Source organism: Monodelphis domestica, chromosome 3 (genome assembly GCF_027887165.1).
Source record: "Monodelphis domestica isolate mMonDom1 chromosome 3, mMonDom1.pri, whole genome shotgun sequence".
NCBI classification, from domain to species: Eukaryota; Metazoa; Chordata; class Mammalia; order Didelphimorphia; family Didelphidae; genus Monodelphis; species Monodelphis domestica.
Genome location: NC_077229.1, coordinates 21304029 through 21321802, shown reverse-complemented (window position 1 = coordinate 21321802; position 17774 = coordinate 21304029). Strand labels below are relative to the sequence as shown.

At 37.4% G+C, this 17774-nt stretch overlaps 1 protein-coding gene across 12 annotated transcripts in view; it reads left to right on the top strand.

Moving 5' to 3' along the window:
* LOC100030849 (myotubularin-related protein 3) overlaps positions 1 to 17774 on the top strand; it is a 220522-nt gene that overhangs the window by 114813 nt on the left and 87935 nt on the right. For all 12 annotated transcript variants that reach the window (XR_008917276.1, XM_056821515.1, XM_056821516.1 and 9 more), the window contains exon 3: positions 17660 to 17728. Coding sequence is in view for 11 of the 12 variants with exons in the window: in XM_056821515.1 (XP_056677493.1) it covers positions 17726 to 17728 (3 nt within the window). In the remaining variant the exon portion in view is untranslated. The remainder of the gene's footprint in view (positions 1 to 17659; positions 17729 to 17774) is intronic.

The window sequence follows — 17774 nt, the reverse complement described above, 5'->3', positions numbered from 1 at the left end:
GCTATGGGGGGTGGGGGGGAGGAAAAGAAAATGATCTATGTCTTTAACGAATAATGCTTGGAAATGATCAAATAAAATATATTTAAAAAAAAAAATGATAGAAGAGATAGAAGAGAATGCTTTCCTAACTGGAAGTGTCTGTGACCAGAGGGATTATAAGTCAAACTTTTTCATTCTAATTCAAACCTTCAATATCTCCCTCCTGCCTCTCTGATAAGAACTTGACCTCTTTATTTCACTGAAAAAATCAAGGCCATTTGCCAGTCACCTTTTCTTCTCCTTAGGTCCTCTTACATTACTCATGTGTCTCTGTTGCTACCTTTGCCTTCACCCCCTCTCACATGAAGAATTGACTCTTCTCCTTGCCAAGACAAACTCTTCTGGCTGCATAAGTCATCCCATTCTAGCCTGTCTCCTCCAGCAGATTGTTCTCTCTTTTATTTCTAATCTCACTAATCCTTAATTTCTCCCTGTTTACTAGCAACTTCTCTACTGGCTACAAACATTCTCATGCTTCTCCTACCTTCAGAAAAGCATCACTTAGTCCTTCTGTCCATTCTCTTTAGTTATCATATTTCCACTTTTTTGTGACTAAACTGCATAAGAAAATCATCCACCTTTGGTGTCTTCACTTTCTTCTCACTCTCTTCCTAACTCCTTGCATTCTGGTTCCTAGTTTCATCATTAAACTGAAAAAAAAAATCTTCCCCATAGTTTTTGAAACACTACTCTCTCTTTGTTCTTCTCCTTTGCTGTATCTTCAACTCATGCTTGCTCTTAATCCTGGGAGTTCCCAGCCTCTTCTGGGCACTTTTATTCTTTCATATTGTTTTACTTTGTGATTTCATTAGCTCAAATCGATTTACATGTCATCTCTAGGCAGATGACTCTCAGATCTAATTGTCCAGTCTTAACTTCTCTTCCCTGTCTCCAATTTCACACCTCTTAAATACTCTTCTTTCTCACCTCTGATATTGCCCACACCCTAGTACAGGCCCTCATCACCTCACACCTAGACAGTTGTAATAATTGGGGTAAGGGGGTGTCCTAACTGCTCAAGTCTCTTTTTCAGTGCTTTGTCAATCTGGTATATGCAGTGAAACCCCAGGAAAAATTGTTTTCATAGCTGCATTGGTTTTTGTGGAATGGTAATGAAATTACCTTGTACTTTGAAAATTTATTGGACACTAGGTTGCTAGGTTCATTTGGTGGTAGTAGCAGTAGCAGCAACAATAGCAGGATTTGAAAAGTGCTCTAAAGATATTTCATTTTATCTTCACAACAAACCATTTTTTTCATTATTTTCCTTCCTTTGAGATTCTTAAACTTTTGTTCCCCTAGATGAATTCTATCATTGTTGAGTTTTGTAACATAATCCTTTTTATAATTTGATTACTATATTAAACTGAATGCATTAATTAATTTAGGTGTAGAATAATCACTTTTCTTGGCCCTGGGCACCTCTGCACATTTATTAACAATTGTCAGTTATCTGGGCTTGTCTTTATTTCTGTTAAGAATGTTTTGTATTTGTATTCTTATGGTACCTATGTGTGCCTTGGAACATAGTTAATTTTATATATCCTATAGTTATTTTAATAAGAATTTCTCTTTTTGTGTTTTTCTGCTGAGTTTTGTTGGTATTATATAGATAAACTTTTAATTTCAAATGCTTTTATTTCATATCCTGCAACTTTCCCAAAAAATTTTTGCTAATTTTTGTAATTGACTCTAGAGTAAACTATCATATCTAAGTTTTTGTCAATAAGAATATGCATTATCCCCACTACTATTAAGCAATATCTTTGTTCTTTGCCTATGCTTATTCCTTAAATTTGTTTTTGTCTTCCTGCCACAGCTGACATTTTTTAGCACTGTATCAAATAGTAATGGGGATAATGAACATCCTTGCTTTCTCTATGGAGAGGCCTCTTATCACCATTATGTAGAATGCTGACTCTTAGCTTTAGAGAGATATACTACTTATGTTAAGATAATTTAAAATATTTATATTCTCTCTCTCTTTTTTTTTTAAACCCTTACATTCCATCTTGGAATCAATACTGTGTATTGGCTCCAAGGCAGAAGAGTGGTAAGGGCTAGGGAATGGGGGTCAAGTGACTTGCCCAGGTTCACACAGCTAGGAAGTGCTTGAGGCCAGATTTGAACCTAGGACATCCCATCTCTAGGCCTGGCTCTCAATCCACTGAGCCACCCAGCTGCCCCTGAAATATGTATATTCTTAATGATGCAATTCAGAAGACTTTTAACTCGTTGACCTTCAAATTCTCCAAGAATTTGTCCATTTCTTTGTTTTCTGTTTTATTTATCTTTCTGTTACATTTGTCCAGCTCTGAGAGAGGAGCATTGAAGTCACAATTACAATGTTAGGAAAGTTGCAGGATATAAAATAAAAAGATTTGAAATTAAAAGAATATCTGTATATTACCAACAAAACTCAGCAGAAGACAAAAAAGAGAAATTCTTCCTAAAATAACTTTAGAATGTATAAAATACTGTGTTAGAATCTCTGTTGCAATTTTATGTATGCAATAGTATACCATCAGGTAATGTTAAAAAATATTTTTTTTAACATTAAATATTTTTTATCCTAAGTTACTACACTCTCTCTCTCTCTCTCTCTCTCTCTCTCTCTCTCTCTCTCTCTCTCTCTCTCTCTCTCTCTCTCTCTCTCTCTCATATTAGAAATGGAAGGGAAATGGGCATTTTATTTTTTTAAACCTTTACTTTCCATCTTGGAATCAATACTGTGTATTGGTTCCAAGGCAGAAGAGTGGTAAAGGCTAGGCAATGGGGGTCAAGTGACTTGCCCAGGGTCACACAGCTGGGAAGTGTCTGAGGCCAGATTTGAACCTAGTTCCTCCCATCTTTAGGCCTGGCTCTCCATCCACTGAGCTACCCAGCTGCCTCTGGAAAAATGCATTTTAAAAGAATTCTGTTTCAGAATCGTTTATAATTAAGGATAGAGTATAAAACCTCAGCCATTTATGCTTGACGTACAGAGTAGGCACTGGATAAATTATTGTATATTGAATCTAGAAGAGCTCATTCCCAGACTATTCCTAGTGTAAACGCCAAAAACTGTAAAGGATAATTTTAGTGTTTTGACTTAAAATTGAAAATAAGTGGTTGCCATGGGAAATTCTCAAATATGAAAATACCCAAGTCAGCTGGGATTTATGGAAATTTTAATTAATAAAGAAGGAATTAAGGGAAGGAGAGAGAGAAAGAGAGGGGAGGGAGAGGGGGAGGGAGGGGGTGTGTGGGAGAATGAATTCAAACTGTTCTGGCTCAGGCTGAGCAAAGCAGTAGTAAAAGGGCCTAGGCCAAAAGCCTGAGCCTAAGGGAGAGTGGGTCAGTCTTCATCACTCACCACAAGATCATCTCCAAGCTGGGATTACTCTGAACTGAAATTACTCTCCAAACTGAATTTAATTGTAACTGAATTCAATTGTGCCCTGAACTTGTTCCTTCGCCTCCTTTTAAAGAGATTTTTCTCTTATGTCGCCTCCCCTAAATTTTCACGTCTACCAATCATAGTAGACGCTTTTTCCCAGGACTGCCCATTCTTAGTTTTCACCTTCTTTGGTTTTCACCTTCTCTGGTTAGATTAAATCTTCTGAGTACTTCACACCTCCTTGTTAAGCTTGCCTTTTGTAAGTTACTTGACCTTTTAGGTACTAATTTAACCTTTACAGGTACTTAACACCTTTTTGTATTAGATCTAAAAAGAGACAGAGGTTAAGGTTCTAGCTTTACTATAAAGTATGAGTTAAGTACCTTCATTGTTCAATCAGGAGTTTACAACTTTATCTTCCCCTAAGGCACTGTCTGAGTTAGGGTGGAGTAATTTTTTTTTTTAAACCCTTACCATCTGTCTTGGAGTCAATACTGTGTATTGGCTCCAAGCCAGAAGAGTGGTAAGGGCTAGGCAATGGGGGTCAGGTGACTTGACCAGGGTCACACAACTGGGAAGTGTCTGAGGTCATATTTGAACCTAGGACATCCCATCTCTAGGCCTGGCTCTCAACACACTGAGCTACCCAGCTGCCCCCTGGGGTGGAGTAATTTTAAAAGTTCCTAATACATTCCCGATTAAGTATCTCCATTGTTACAATAAGGGAATACCTAAACCAAATCTTCTAAGGTACAGTCTGAGCAGTTTTTAAGATTCACACTAGATAACTGTTTGAATGACATGAGCAATTAATTCTCTGCCAGATTTTTCTGATGAGGCCTTTCTTTCATTAATTCATCTTAGAAATTGTCTAGTATAGTAAAATCAGATGCTGATATCTCCCTACCACTAATAAGGAATTATAGAGCTTTTTCATTAGAAGAGATCATCAAACTTGGTTATGTCATTAAAAAGAAATACCTTTTGCTTTTATACATAGTCATTTTCTAAAATTCTCTTTACCCCCCTTGAATCTTTCTTTATAACAAGAGAAACTGTTAAGCAAAACTGATTAATAGAGCAACTGAGTCTGATAGCATCAGTAATACTCTTCTTTTCTATCTTCCTAACCTCTTTGGAAAGGAAGGAAATACTTCATTATATTTTCTCTTAAGACAAAGTTAGTCATTCTGGTTAATCAAAGTTTGAGTTCTACTTGCTTCCTTCTCCATCAATTCATGTAAGTCTTCCCTTGATTACTCTGAATCTCTCTCCCTCTCCCTCTTCTTCCCCTTTTCCCAGTGCATTTGAATCAGTATTCAGCCTGGCATAATGAATACTTTGTTAGGTTTAGAGCCAGGAAGGCGGAGTTCACATCACACTTCAGAATGTTATTAATTATGATCTTCTTTTGGCCTTTATTTCCTCATTTGTAAAACAAGGGGGTTGATCCAGATGGCCTCCAAGGTCTCTTTCACATCATGAAATTGATCCCTTGATCTTTTTCCGTTACATAGGGCCTAGACTACTGCTTGTCTAACCTACCCTGGTCAGTAGGCACCCACTTTGTTTACAGCTAGGAATACTAGGTATATATTAAACCTTTCATGTTTTTTACTTTATTGGAATATAATTCTAGTACTGGTATCTGTGGGCCAAAGATTATGAATAGTTCAGTACCTACTTTATTTCAATTTTAATGGTGTTTTGAATAAGAAAAGTTGAAGGGCTAGGAACATATCTCTTATTGGTTGAGTATATAGTGGTCTCAGTATTGATTGCCTGCAGGATATACGGTAGAAATAGAGATTGTTTCTTAAATTTTAAAATTTATTTTCAAAATTCAGAACTTGCATTGCTCCCCCTGGTTAAATACTTAAAAATCTCCCCAAATACCCTTTTAGTAAATAAGCATAGTAAAACAAAATGAGTTCACACAAATGCCAGTGTCCAAAAATGTCTGGCTCTGCACCTTGAGCCTATCTCTTTTCTCTCACCTATTTTCTCTCTTAGCCATTTTGATTTATTTTTTCTGTAAATACTATCTAGTGCTTTTTTTGGGGGGGGGGATCATGTTTTTCAGCAAGTCTGTTCATTTTTATATTATCTCTTTTTGACCTGTTTTCCAGGTTGATTTTTTATCAGATTTCATACATTTTCTTTATTTTTTTCCAACCCTTTTATTCTAATATGGAATCATTGATGACTACTTTAGGGTCTCTATTACTTGGATAAGACTTAATTATTTTATTATTTTAAAAATCCTTTTTTAAAAATCATTTTCCCAAGGTAATCTTATGCAAAATTCCTTTTCCCATGGTTCTCTGCTTGCAATTGTTAGAGTTAACTCTATACTAGGTTTTGGGGCATTCTCTTTTAGTTTACTGTAATTATTTCATACTGATTTGTGCCCTTTATTGATTTACTCAATTGGACCTAGGGCTTTGGGGATAGGCTAGTCCCCCTGCATGTTTTTACCCTCTGTCCCTTACATATTTGAGATTTAGAGCTCTCTCTAGGTTGTTTCAAGACAGGATGCTGCTTGGGTGTATGGACTATATGCTTCTTGCTGCTGCCCTGCATTTGTTACCTCCAAGGTGCTTCTTGTGGGTATTGAACCTTCCTGGGGCTTTTTGTGAGAGCGCCTGTTTTCTTGATGCTTCGTGTATCACACCTTGAAGGCTACACAATCATTTTTGCCTCTTATTGCTAAATGTCTGTTGGCCTAGCTACCATATTAGCCTGAATATAGTGACGTTTTTTCTCCTCAGTATGTACCTTTGAAAGTTGCATTCTCACTATATTCGAGCACTTCCAGCTTTGAAACCAGAAATTGTGTATTATGTGCCTCAGTATATGTAAAAAGCATGGCTCTTTCCTGGGGCAGATGGGAAATGCTGACCAAACACCTGTTTGTTTTAATAGTCTGTCAAATGTCACTGTTAATACTAAAGCTGCCAAATCAATGTTGATTAAAACTACTGGAGATGAGAAAACTAGGATGACCTTTATGCTTGCAGTCACAGCTGATGGGCAAAAACTGACTCCTTTTGTAATTTTAAGGCATAAAACATTACCCTAAGGAAAAGTTACCATCAGGAGTGATCTTTTGTGTGCAGGAAAAGGGATGGATGAATGAAGAACTTTTGTTAGATTGGTTGAAATGTGGTCTGGGGTAGATGTCTGGGTGCGTTACTGCATCAGAGAGGAATGCTCATACTCGATGAGTTCAAGGGTTACCTAACCGAAATTATGAAGAAGAGAAATGCACTGGGACCTATAGTTGTTACTCTGGGTTGAACGATGTTGCAATTACAAGTGTTAGATGTAATAATTAATAAGCCATTCAAAAATCATTTAAGGAAGGAATATAATGAGTGAATGTTGGCCAGAAAACATGAATTTACTCTATCGGAAAAAAGAAAGCATCAGTCACTGTATTGGCGACCTAAATCAAAACTGCTTGGGACAAAAATCTCTTGGATGTGCTTGGATTTTAAAATTTTGTATATCAAACAAAACAGTATGGATGGTAGTGAAGATGGTGTTTTTTTGGGAAGAAGAAAGAGGATTATGGCAATGGTTTGAATGATGTTTCCACTTCAAGAGATGAAGAAATAGAAGAGAAAGGAGAATGTGATTAAATATTGGAAGATAGTTTCTCACAAGTTTCTATAAAATACATATTTAATAAAAGTATTAGCATTAAAACTTCTCTAACTTCTTTTCAGGGCCTTGAAAAAACTTCTACGATAAAGTACCTGCATTATTCATGAGTTAAAAGAAAGTTGTAATTTAAAAGGAGAAAATAAAATGAGTTTCCTTTTTTCTGAGTTACCCTTCAAAATACTTGGGATTTCACTGTATTCGGGGTTGTATTATATTCAGGCTAAGACAGTATGTTGGTTATGACCTTTCTGTTTGCCTCCTTTCTAATTGCCTATGGGTTTCTGGCTGACTTTTTGTGCATTTCTTGAGTGATAGGATTTAACTATTTTAGTTTCTCATTAGACTTTTTGTTCATTATAGTCTGGTGCATCTTTTAGGTTTTTGCAAGAGTAGTTGTGATCCACTGATGCTGACTTATCTGTTTTTCCATGCACATGACCCTCCATCATCTGACTCAGGACATTGTCTCTGGCTGTGCCCCCTGCTAGAATTGATGCTTTCCCTCCTCATCTACACTTTGGGACTTCCTGGCTTCCTTTTAGTCCCATCTAAAAGCCCACCTTCTCCAAGACACATTCCTTATTCCCTTAATGTTAGGGCTTTATCTCTATTGGTTATTTCTAACTTATTCTGCCTCTTTCTTGTTTGTGCAGAGTTGTTTGAATGCCCCGTTAAACTGTGAGCTTTTTGAAGGCAGGGATAGTCTTTGGTCTTTCTTTGTAATTCCAGTACTTTAGAAGTGCTTAGAAAATACAGACTGTCTGCCTTTCTGTACCGAAGTTCACTGAGGGATTGGTTTTTATCTCTGCCAATGATTAAAATTGTTCCTTGATAGAAACTTTAAAAGATTTTTTTAAACCTGAAATTTACCCAATTTTAGTTTGTTTGGGGGGCAGCTAGGTGACATGGTGAATACAGTTCCAGGAAGAACTGAGTTCAAATGTGGCCTTAGACACTAGCTGTGTGACTTTGGGCACAACATTTGCCTCAGTTTCCAAACCACTCCAGTGTCTCTGTCAAGAAAATCCCACTTGGAGTCACTAAGAGTTGGAGACAACTGAACATCACTTTTGTTTAATCTAATTAATCAGTCTTAATCAGTTACAGGAGCTAGAAACATGGTAAGCTGATCCAGTTGTTTGACTTTTTCAAAAGAGAATGGGATTTGCTCCTGTGCTTTATGTTCCCCAAGTTTGTACTTGAACAAACAAATAAATAATTGGAAAGTGGAATAATGACTAGTTGTTCATCTCCTGATAGTAGAAGTGGGGCATGATTTTAGCACTGCTCAGTCAGTCACCCAGAAAGCATGTGTTGAGTACCCAAGATAAATCAGGCACTGTGTTAGATGCCAGGGGATAGAAGCTGAAGACTGATTAGTTATAATGAAGGATTTCTTGATAGGAATGTGAAAGACAATAATGAAATTCTCATTTGGAGACTGGGGAGACTACACGTGCAGGACAATTGGTGGCAGACTTTTCTTGAGACTGAGGTATACCTGAAAGTTCTCCTGAGGTTACTCCCAACTTGCTAGTTCCATATTATTTTGAGTCCTTTAACTTGGTTGTTTGGCTCTTAGAACAAACTTCACATTTCCCCATATATTTGTAATGCTTATATATAGTTGATATTTTTACTTTAAAGCATTCTTTACGTTATTCCTTCTGTGGTCAGATTAGTGTCCTTGTTTTATTGATAAAAAAATTGCACCTGAGTAGAAAGGGGCTTTTCCTGGGCTTGTGAGATACTGGGCAATGCCCAGGAAGCCTTCAGGGCTCATCCCAGAGCCCCTTTTCCCATGCCTCTTGGCTTGGAATGTTGAGTGAGTTGCTTTCCTGGGTGCAGTCTTCAGTCAGGCCTCTCAATCATGCTTACCAACCAGAGACTTTCTGCATGGCACAGCTTGTAGGAAAAGTATTAGACCTACAGGGAACTGTGGCCTCATTATTGGCGTCTGACTGCCAGAAACCTGCATATCCTAGTTACCAGACTCAGATGAACATTTCTTCAGCTAAGAAGAAAGACTTTGTTAGAGAAGTTAACCTGTAATATTTTTTAAAAAAATGAAGTGACTAGGTGAGAATTACTTCAATAATAGGAACATTCTTGTGAGATTGTTGGCCACAGGAACTATTTGTTCTAATGTTGATCTGCCAGAGTATAAAATGGTTGTGTCCGAGGATGGCCCATTGGCACACTGGTCATGAGACTTTGAAGGATCTGGGCAGTCGTAGCAGCATCTAAGATTCAACACACTCATGCCTTTTTGACTACTTGGACTTCCGAATTTTATTCTGAGAAACTTATCCTCCTCTTAGCCTCCAAGTGTTGTATTTTTCAACCCCAGCAACTGTTAATGTTTTATAATTTCATTTTATGCACTTTCCCCTTTTTTTAAATACATATTTTAAAATTGAAGTCTTTTGTTTTTATTTTTACAGTCTGAGAATTTACCCCAGTACCCTTCCCCTTCCCAGAGCTCATCGTTTCAAATAACAAAAGTAGTTTTTTAAGACAAAAAAAAAAAAGAAAAGATGACTAAATCTACAGCTGATCATTATATTGAAAAAGCCCGTAAAGCTATCTGTGGACCTCCCACCTCCTTAAAGGGATGGGTTGGGGGTGTCTTCTTTATTTCTCTTCATTTGAATCCTACATCAGCTTTATAATTTTGCTACTTTCACTTTTCATTTTTTTTTTGAGTGTGGTTCTTTCCATTTACATTGTTATTATGGTCCCTGCATATATACTTTTTTGGCTCTGCTGACTTCACTCTGCTATCAGTTCATATAGATCTTTCTCCATGCTTCTCTGTATTCATCACACATCATTTCTTATAACACAGGAATATTCCAATATTATTCATATATCACAATTTATTTAGCTACCCCCCAATCTACTTTAGGCATCTACTTTGTTTCTTAGCTATCACCAAAAAAATACTGCTATCAATATTTTAGTGTCCTATGTATGGTAACTTTCTTCTTATCAATTGCTTCCTTGGAGGTATAAGCCCAGTAATGGAATCTCTGGCTCAAAGGCTATGGACATTTTGGTTACTTTATTTGCATAATTCTAGATTGATTTGCAAAATGATCATGATAATTCACAATTTCACCAGTGGATCAGTGTTTCTGTCATCCCACAATCCCTGAAACATTGACTATGTCCTTTTTTAATCACCCTTGTCTATTTGTAAGGTGAAACTTCAGAGTTGTTTAGATTTGCATTTTTATTATTAGTGATTGGGGACATTCTTTCCTGTAGTTGTTAATAGTTTGTAGTTCTTCTCTTGAGAACTGTTTATGTCCTTTGACCACTTATATAATGGGGGATGGCTATTAATCTTATGTATCTTAATTGTTTATGTCTCTTGGGATACTAAACTCTTAAAGGAAATGTTACAAAGATTGTTTTCCAATTCAACCATCTCTTCACTCTTTGATATGTTTTATACCTCAGATTGCCAGATTGTAAAATGAGAGAATTGGACTAGATGATTGTTAGGGGGACTTTTAGGCATACATGCTTTGACCCTATAAATAGGAGGGGCTGCAAATCTTATCTGATTTGATCCTCACAATAAAGCCTTTCCCCCACTCCCCCATTTGAGGAAACTGAGACAGATGAAAGTTATGTGGCTTGCCTAGAGTCACATAAGTAAGTCACACAGTAAGTATCTGAGACAGGATCTGAACTCAGGTCTTCCTGAGCTGAGGGATTATCAGAAGGGGAGCAGCAGGCTCAGGGTAACCGTAGTTACCCTAGTGGGTCACATAACCCTGAGATTTCTATTTCCCTGTTGAGTGGGCCAGCCATTTGTCCCTCTAATCATCCTTTTTCTTCTCTTTGTATCTCTGTTTGCATGATCACTCTTTCAGTTTGCCTTCTTCAACCTTCCCATCCTGGAAGGTGCAGCTCAAATCCCACTTCTTTCTATAAGCGTTATAAGTTTTTCTCTCTATCTCTCCCTCCTCCCCTAACCACCACTTCTGCTTGGCATTCAAAACCCTCCATAACCTAGCCTAGTTCTCACCTACATTTCTAGTCTTCTTGCATCTTATGCCCGAACATGTACTCTTTAGTGCTGACCCTGGTCTCTCCCCAGCCAACAAATATTTAAGTGTTTTATTTGTGCTTTTAGTAAGTGCTTAGGGTGGAAAATAAAGTAAAATCCGTCTCCCCTTCAGTAAGCTCCCAGTGTTAATGGGGAAGACAAATGCAGACAACGACGTCCAATGAAATATATCCTGGGAAAACTGGAAATACTCAACATAGGGAAGGATCAGAAGAGAAAAGAGAGCATGGAGTTGAGTTGTTACAAGGTAGAATCTACAGGACCAGACAACTGACTGAGTAGTAGGAAAGATTGGTGAGAGTGATTGAAGAGTCAAGAGTGACACTGAAGTTGAGAGAACACCTGTGACTGAAGAGTAATAGGAAAGCTAAGGAGAAGGGAAGGTTTGGACAGAAACATAATGAATTATGCTTTGGGCATATTGAATTGAAGATCAATCAATTAGTAAACACGTCTGAAGCACCTGCTGTGTACTAGCACCATGCTAAGTGCTAGTGATGGTACAAAAACAGAAGGAAGCCCCTGCTCTCAAGAAACTTCCAGTCTAAAGGGGGAGACAGCTCTGTACAGGAACTATGGAAGCAAACTAGACAAGCTCTAGACAGGATAAAGTCAAAGCAGAGGGAAGGCATGAGCATGAAGGATACCGAGGACAGGCTTTTTGTGCAAGGTGAGATTTAGTTGAGACTTAAGTAATCAAGGAGGTGGACAATTCTAGGCCCAGGGGACAGCCAGAAAAAAGCTTGGAGTCAGCAATTGAAGTGCTGTGTTAGAGGAATAGCACAAGGCTAGTGTTAAGTGGATTATAGAGTATGTGGGGGGGCGGGGGGAGAGTAAGTTGGAACAAGATTGGAAAAGTAGGAGGAGGCCAGGCTGACAGAAGCTTTGATGTTTGGTCCTGGAGGCAATTTGGAGTCATTGGAGTTGATTGGATAGGCACAAGTGGGCATGCTTGGACAGTGGCTCTCAAAGAGATCAGAAAAAGAGGAAGAGGACTTATATTATATATATATATATATATGTATATATATATATATGTGTGTGTATATATATATATATTTCTATGCATATGTACAGCAGTTTTTGTGATGGCAGTGAACTAGAAATTGAAGGGGTGCTCATCATCTGGACAGTGGCTAAACAAGTTGTGGTCTTTGGATGTGCTATAAGAAATGATAAAGGAAATGGTTTGAGAGAAGCTTGGGAAGATTTATATGAACTTATAGTGAAATGAGCAGAACCAGGAGATTTTTACAGTAACAAAAATAATGTTAAGACAACTTTGAAAGACTTTAGTAACTTTTAATAGAGTAATGTTTGTTCAGTTATTCACTTGTTTCTGGCTCTTGACCACATGGACCATACTTTCCATGGATTTTCTTGGAGTGGTTTGTCATTTCTTTCTCCATTGGATTAAGGCAAAGAGTGACTTGCCTAGTATCACACAGCTAGTAAGTGTCTGTTTGAATTTTAACTCTAACCTTCCTGACTCTAGGTCCAGCATTCTAACCATTGAGCCATCTAGCTGTCTCCTTATTAGAGTAATGGCCAACCACAATTCCAGAGGACTCAAGATAAAATAATGTTGTTCATCTCCTCATAGAGAGGTGCTAACTTAGAGTGCAGTTTCTGTCTGTCTGTCTGTCTCTCTCTCTGTCTCTGTCCCCTCCCTCCTTATACTCACTATATAAACCCCAAATTACTAAACTTAACTAAACTAATGCTAACCCCACCTTGGATAATCTAAAGGTAAAAGGTCTGTGTGCAAGTTTGACAGGGCCCAACAATGGTCTCACAATCAGCTGTTAGTTGTCACAGTACAGGAAACTCAGTAGGTGTCAAAAGGCCAACAACAGATTTAGGATAATCCAAGCAACAGTAAGATGTGATGAACAAGCAGTCAATTGCCACAGAGAAAAGCTAATTCTCTTCAGGTCCACCCAGAGAGAAAAGCCACAGTCCTAGGCTTAACTGTCTTTCCATCAACAGTAGCCGCTCTCTCAGAATTCCAGAACTCTGCCCTTTGTTGTCAGTGTGCAAACTCACTATATATTTAACTTTACTCATAACAGTGGGGAGGGGGCTATGACCAATGCAAGACTTTGTTTTGGTTGAATATACATGTTTGTAATAGCTTTTTCTTTTTCTTGCCTTCTTTACCTTGCTTTTCTTCTTTACCTTTCTAACCTTATATCTTACCATCATTCTGCACAAATTCTTTATCCTAGGCAGATTGAATTCTTTTCTCATAGCACATTCTTGTTTCTTTGCTTTCCTCATCTCCTTCCCCTGGTCTTGATTGCCTGTAGGTACTTTCTTTCCTCTTCTCTGCCTATCTAAATCCTACTCAGTTGTCTTTTGTGGAGTCTTCTGACTACTGTAGTTGGTGGTAATCATTTTCTCTCTCACTGCTAGCCATTTATTGCCTGTACCAAAGACCACAACTTGTTTAGCCACTGCCCAGGAGAAGGAAGTGGGAAGGGGAGAATGAGGATCTGAAAATAAAATTTTGATGAAATGAGAAAAGGTGTATGAGAATTCCATCTCTTTCCTTCTCTTGTAAATTAAGAAACACTCACTGAAATTGGAATGGAAATACTAGTATATAGGATATCTTCCAACATTGTAAATGGAAAGACTATAATGCCAAGAACAAAAATCCCCCAATCACCGTGTAATCTTGTCTCTGATAGAAAGATAGGAGATTATATCTCTCTCAATTATCTTTATCCTCACTAATCATCCTCATCTTTCCCCTTTGGATTTTCTGGTTCTGGTCTCTCTGTCACTGTATTCAGCCAGTCACTGATAATATTATTTGCTGGAAATCCCCTTGTACCCCATCACCTTCTGCCTAGAATATTGCAGTAGCTTCCAAACTAGTCTCCCCTGAACCCATCTCTACTACACAGGTGGCCAGTCAGTCAGTAAGCATTTATCTAGCACCTTAATAGTATATGTGTATCTGGCACTGTTCAAAGTATTGGGGATACAAAAGGACAAAAGACAGCCTCTGCCCTCAAGAAACTTACTGTCTAATAGAGGAGATAATCTGAAAGCAAATCTTTAGAAACCAAGCTCTATATAGGATGAATAAGAAATAATTAACAGATGTAAGGCCCTGGCACTAAGAGGGAAGACTTTGGGGATTTTAATTAGTATTTAAAGGAAGTTGGGAAGATGAGTATTTGGAATGTAGGAAGAAGAATGTTCCAGGTGTGCCAGTAGATGATAGTGTCTTATCTGTGAGACAAGTAGGAGGCTAGTGTCCCTGGATCAGAGAACATGGTGGGGAATAAGGTGTAGGAAGACTGGAAAGGTAGAAGGAAGTCAGGTTATGGAGGGCTTTGAATGCCAAACAGAGTGTTTTGTATTTGTTCCTGGAAGAAATAGGGAACCATTGAATTTTATTGAGGAGGGGAGTAATTATGCCAAAATAATCTTTTAGTCACATCCATGTTTGTATCTTCAGTGATTCCCTGTTGCTTCCTAGATTGTGTCTGGAATTAGCTCGGGATTCCAGACTTTCTACCCTCTGCCCTTAGTTTACCTTTCTAACCTTATATCTCATCATCATTCTGCATAAATTCTTTATCCTAAGCAGATTCACTTCTTTTCTCATAGCATATTCTTGTTTGCTGGCTGTTCTCTTTGACTAGAATGGAAGTTCTCCTTAAATTTCCTTTATTTTACATAGTTCCTCACACATAGTAGGTATGAGAAAAGTATATAATAATTAAAATTGGGTGGCCACATGTAATAATTAAAAATTTGGTTTGACAAAGATAATAATGGTTAAAAAAAGAATTGTCATGGTCGCTATTTATAAAAAATTAACTCTTAAGTCATGAGGCTGTAGTAACTTTATTACTTATAGCAGGGTAGAGATAGTAAAGGGGGAAATGTAAGGAGGAGGCAGAAAATATTGCTTAGCTAAATACCTTATAATTGCCAATCTGAAGAAATCCAGCTCAACTCCAACAAAGGCTCCCTCTCCAACCAGAAGAAGGGAAGAGTCTCAGTTTCCAGGTTCCAATCTCCAGGTGGAAGTCCTCGAGAGTCTCTTCACCCTGAGTCACCAACCCAGAAGAAATCTAATGCAGAGACGCCAATGCATAAGTCTTCCCTCAACAAAAGCCATCAATGCAGCAGGATGAATCAGAATGCCCTCCGCTGGCTTTTTTTATAAGCAGTTTTCTCCTCACTTCTTGTCTGGTTTCTCCTTCCTTTTACTGTGGGCTGGTCTATCACATCTCCTGAACCCTCCACAGAGTCTTTCAATTTACTTAGCACTGCCTGGGTGGAGTGGGATGGGGTGAATTGACTGGGCTGGTGCTTGTGGCCTTTTAGGGTGAGGACTTTCTTTGTTAGTGACTTACTAAGTGTTGTCAGGGTACTTTTAAGTTCTTGATTGATTAACTTAAAATAGATAAAGGGAATAAAAAGTCCCTTTCATACTATCATTTGGTTTGATTTGGTATCTGTTAATATGTGAGAAAATGTTTAGGCTTGAAAATTGATTGTGATGAACTTTCAATTTTTAAAATTTTATTTACTATTTTTTTTGGTAAAAAAGATTATTTTATCAATTACATGTAAGAACAAATTTCCACATAAGTTTTCTGAATTTATATGATCCAAATTGTCTGTCTCCTTGCTGGAGCTGGCAAGCTGGCAATCCAGATTCCATGCCAATAATCTCTGCTGGAGCTGGCAAGCTGGCAATCTGGATTATACATGTATTAACATGCAAAACTTGTTTCCATATTGTTCATTTTTCTAAAATAATATTAAAAAAACCCAAAACCCCAAAGTAAATATCCAAATTAACTAAAGTGAAAAATCATATTCCTTGATCTGCATTCCAACATTAATAGTTCTTTCTCTGGAAATGGATAGCATTCTTTAGCATAAGTCTTTCAGAATTGTCCTAGATCATTATATTGCTAAGAGTAGCTAAGTCTTTCACAGTTGATCATTCTACTGGGACACAAAACTTATGTGGAAATTTGTTCTTACGTGTAATTGATAAAATAATTTTTTTTACCAAAAAAATTAGTAAATAAAATACTAAATTCTAAATAAATAAATGCTAAATAAATAGTAAATTCCAGTTGATGTCCCAGTTTTCCCACATCCTCTCCAGTATTTGTCATTTTCCTTTTCTGTCACATTAGCTAATCTCATAGATATGAAGTGGATCCTCAGAGTTGTTTTAATTTGCATTGCCCTAATCAATAGTGATTTAGAGCTTAAAAACAAACAAACAAACCCTTACCTTCTGTCTTGGAATCAATACTGTGTCTTGGTTCCAAAGCAGAAGGGCGGTAAGGGCTAGGCAATGGGGGTCAAGTGACTTGCTCAGGGTCACACAGCTGGGAAGTGTCTGAGGTCAGATTTGAACCTAGGACCTCCCATCTCTGGGCCTAGCTCTCCATCCATTGAGCTACCCAGCTGCCCCCTAGAGCATTTTTTCATGTGACTATAGATAGCTTCAATTTCTTCTCCTCAAAACTGCCTATTCATATATTTTGACCATTTACCAATTGGAGGATGACTCTATTCTTATAAATGTGATTCAGTTCTCTATATAATTGAGAAATGAGGCCTTTATCAGAGAAACTTGCTACAAAAATTCCTTATCCAGTTTTTTGCTTTCCTTCTGATTTTGGCTGCATTGGTTTTATTTGTGCAAAATCTTTTAAATTTAAGATAGTCAAAATTGTTCATTTTACATCTTGTGATATTTTCTTTCTCTCATTTGGTCATAAATTCTTCCCTTATCCTTAGATCTGGCAGGTGAATTATTCCACGCTCCCTTAATTTGCTCTATTTAAGTCTAAATCATAAACCCATTTTGACTCTATCTTAGTGTATATGATATAAGATGTTGGACTATATTTGATTTCTGCCAAATTGCTTTCTAGTTTTCCCAACAATCTTTGTCAGATGGTAAGTTCTTGTCCCACAAGTTTAGATCCTTGGGTTTAATATACACTAGATTACTATGGTCATTTACTACTGTGTATTGCACTGAACCTATAGCTTCCACTTATACATGAGGAATGCATAATATTTTCCAGAGTTAGCTAATTATTAGTGAGTTATAAGGAATTTTTCTGTGTATGAATAACACTAGTTCATTTTTATGCTTGCGGCTTTTTTTACTTAACCAATTTCTGTTTTTATGAATATTACTTGGTTTATGGAATGAACCATAAAGTAAATTTTTCTGTCCAGGAGAGAATCTTTTTAGAAAAATCAGACCAATTTTAACTCCTCAGTGTAAGCTAAAATTCTTACAGCATTTGCTCAGGAATAGGATTTTTAAAAGTGAATTATTGGGTTTACATATCAATAGAGTTGGGAGTTAGCAATTTTCTGATTGCTTTTGGCTAGGTCATTAAATTCTTAAATTGAAAGGAGGTTATCAACTGAAATAAAAATCAATGACCCTTTCCCCTCCTTTTCTCTATATTTCACTGTAACAGGAAGAAGAACCTTGCCATCTGCTGAGCTAGGACGAGGATCTCTCCTCCTAATCTGGGCTTCCTGTCATGGTAAGCATAAAGAGTTTTCAAAGAAAAAATGTCAGACTCAGATGTA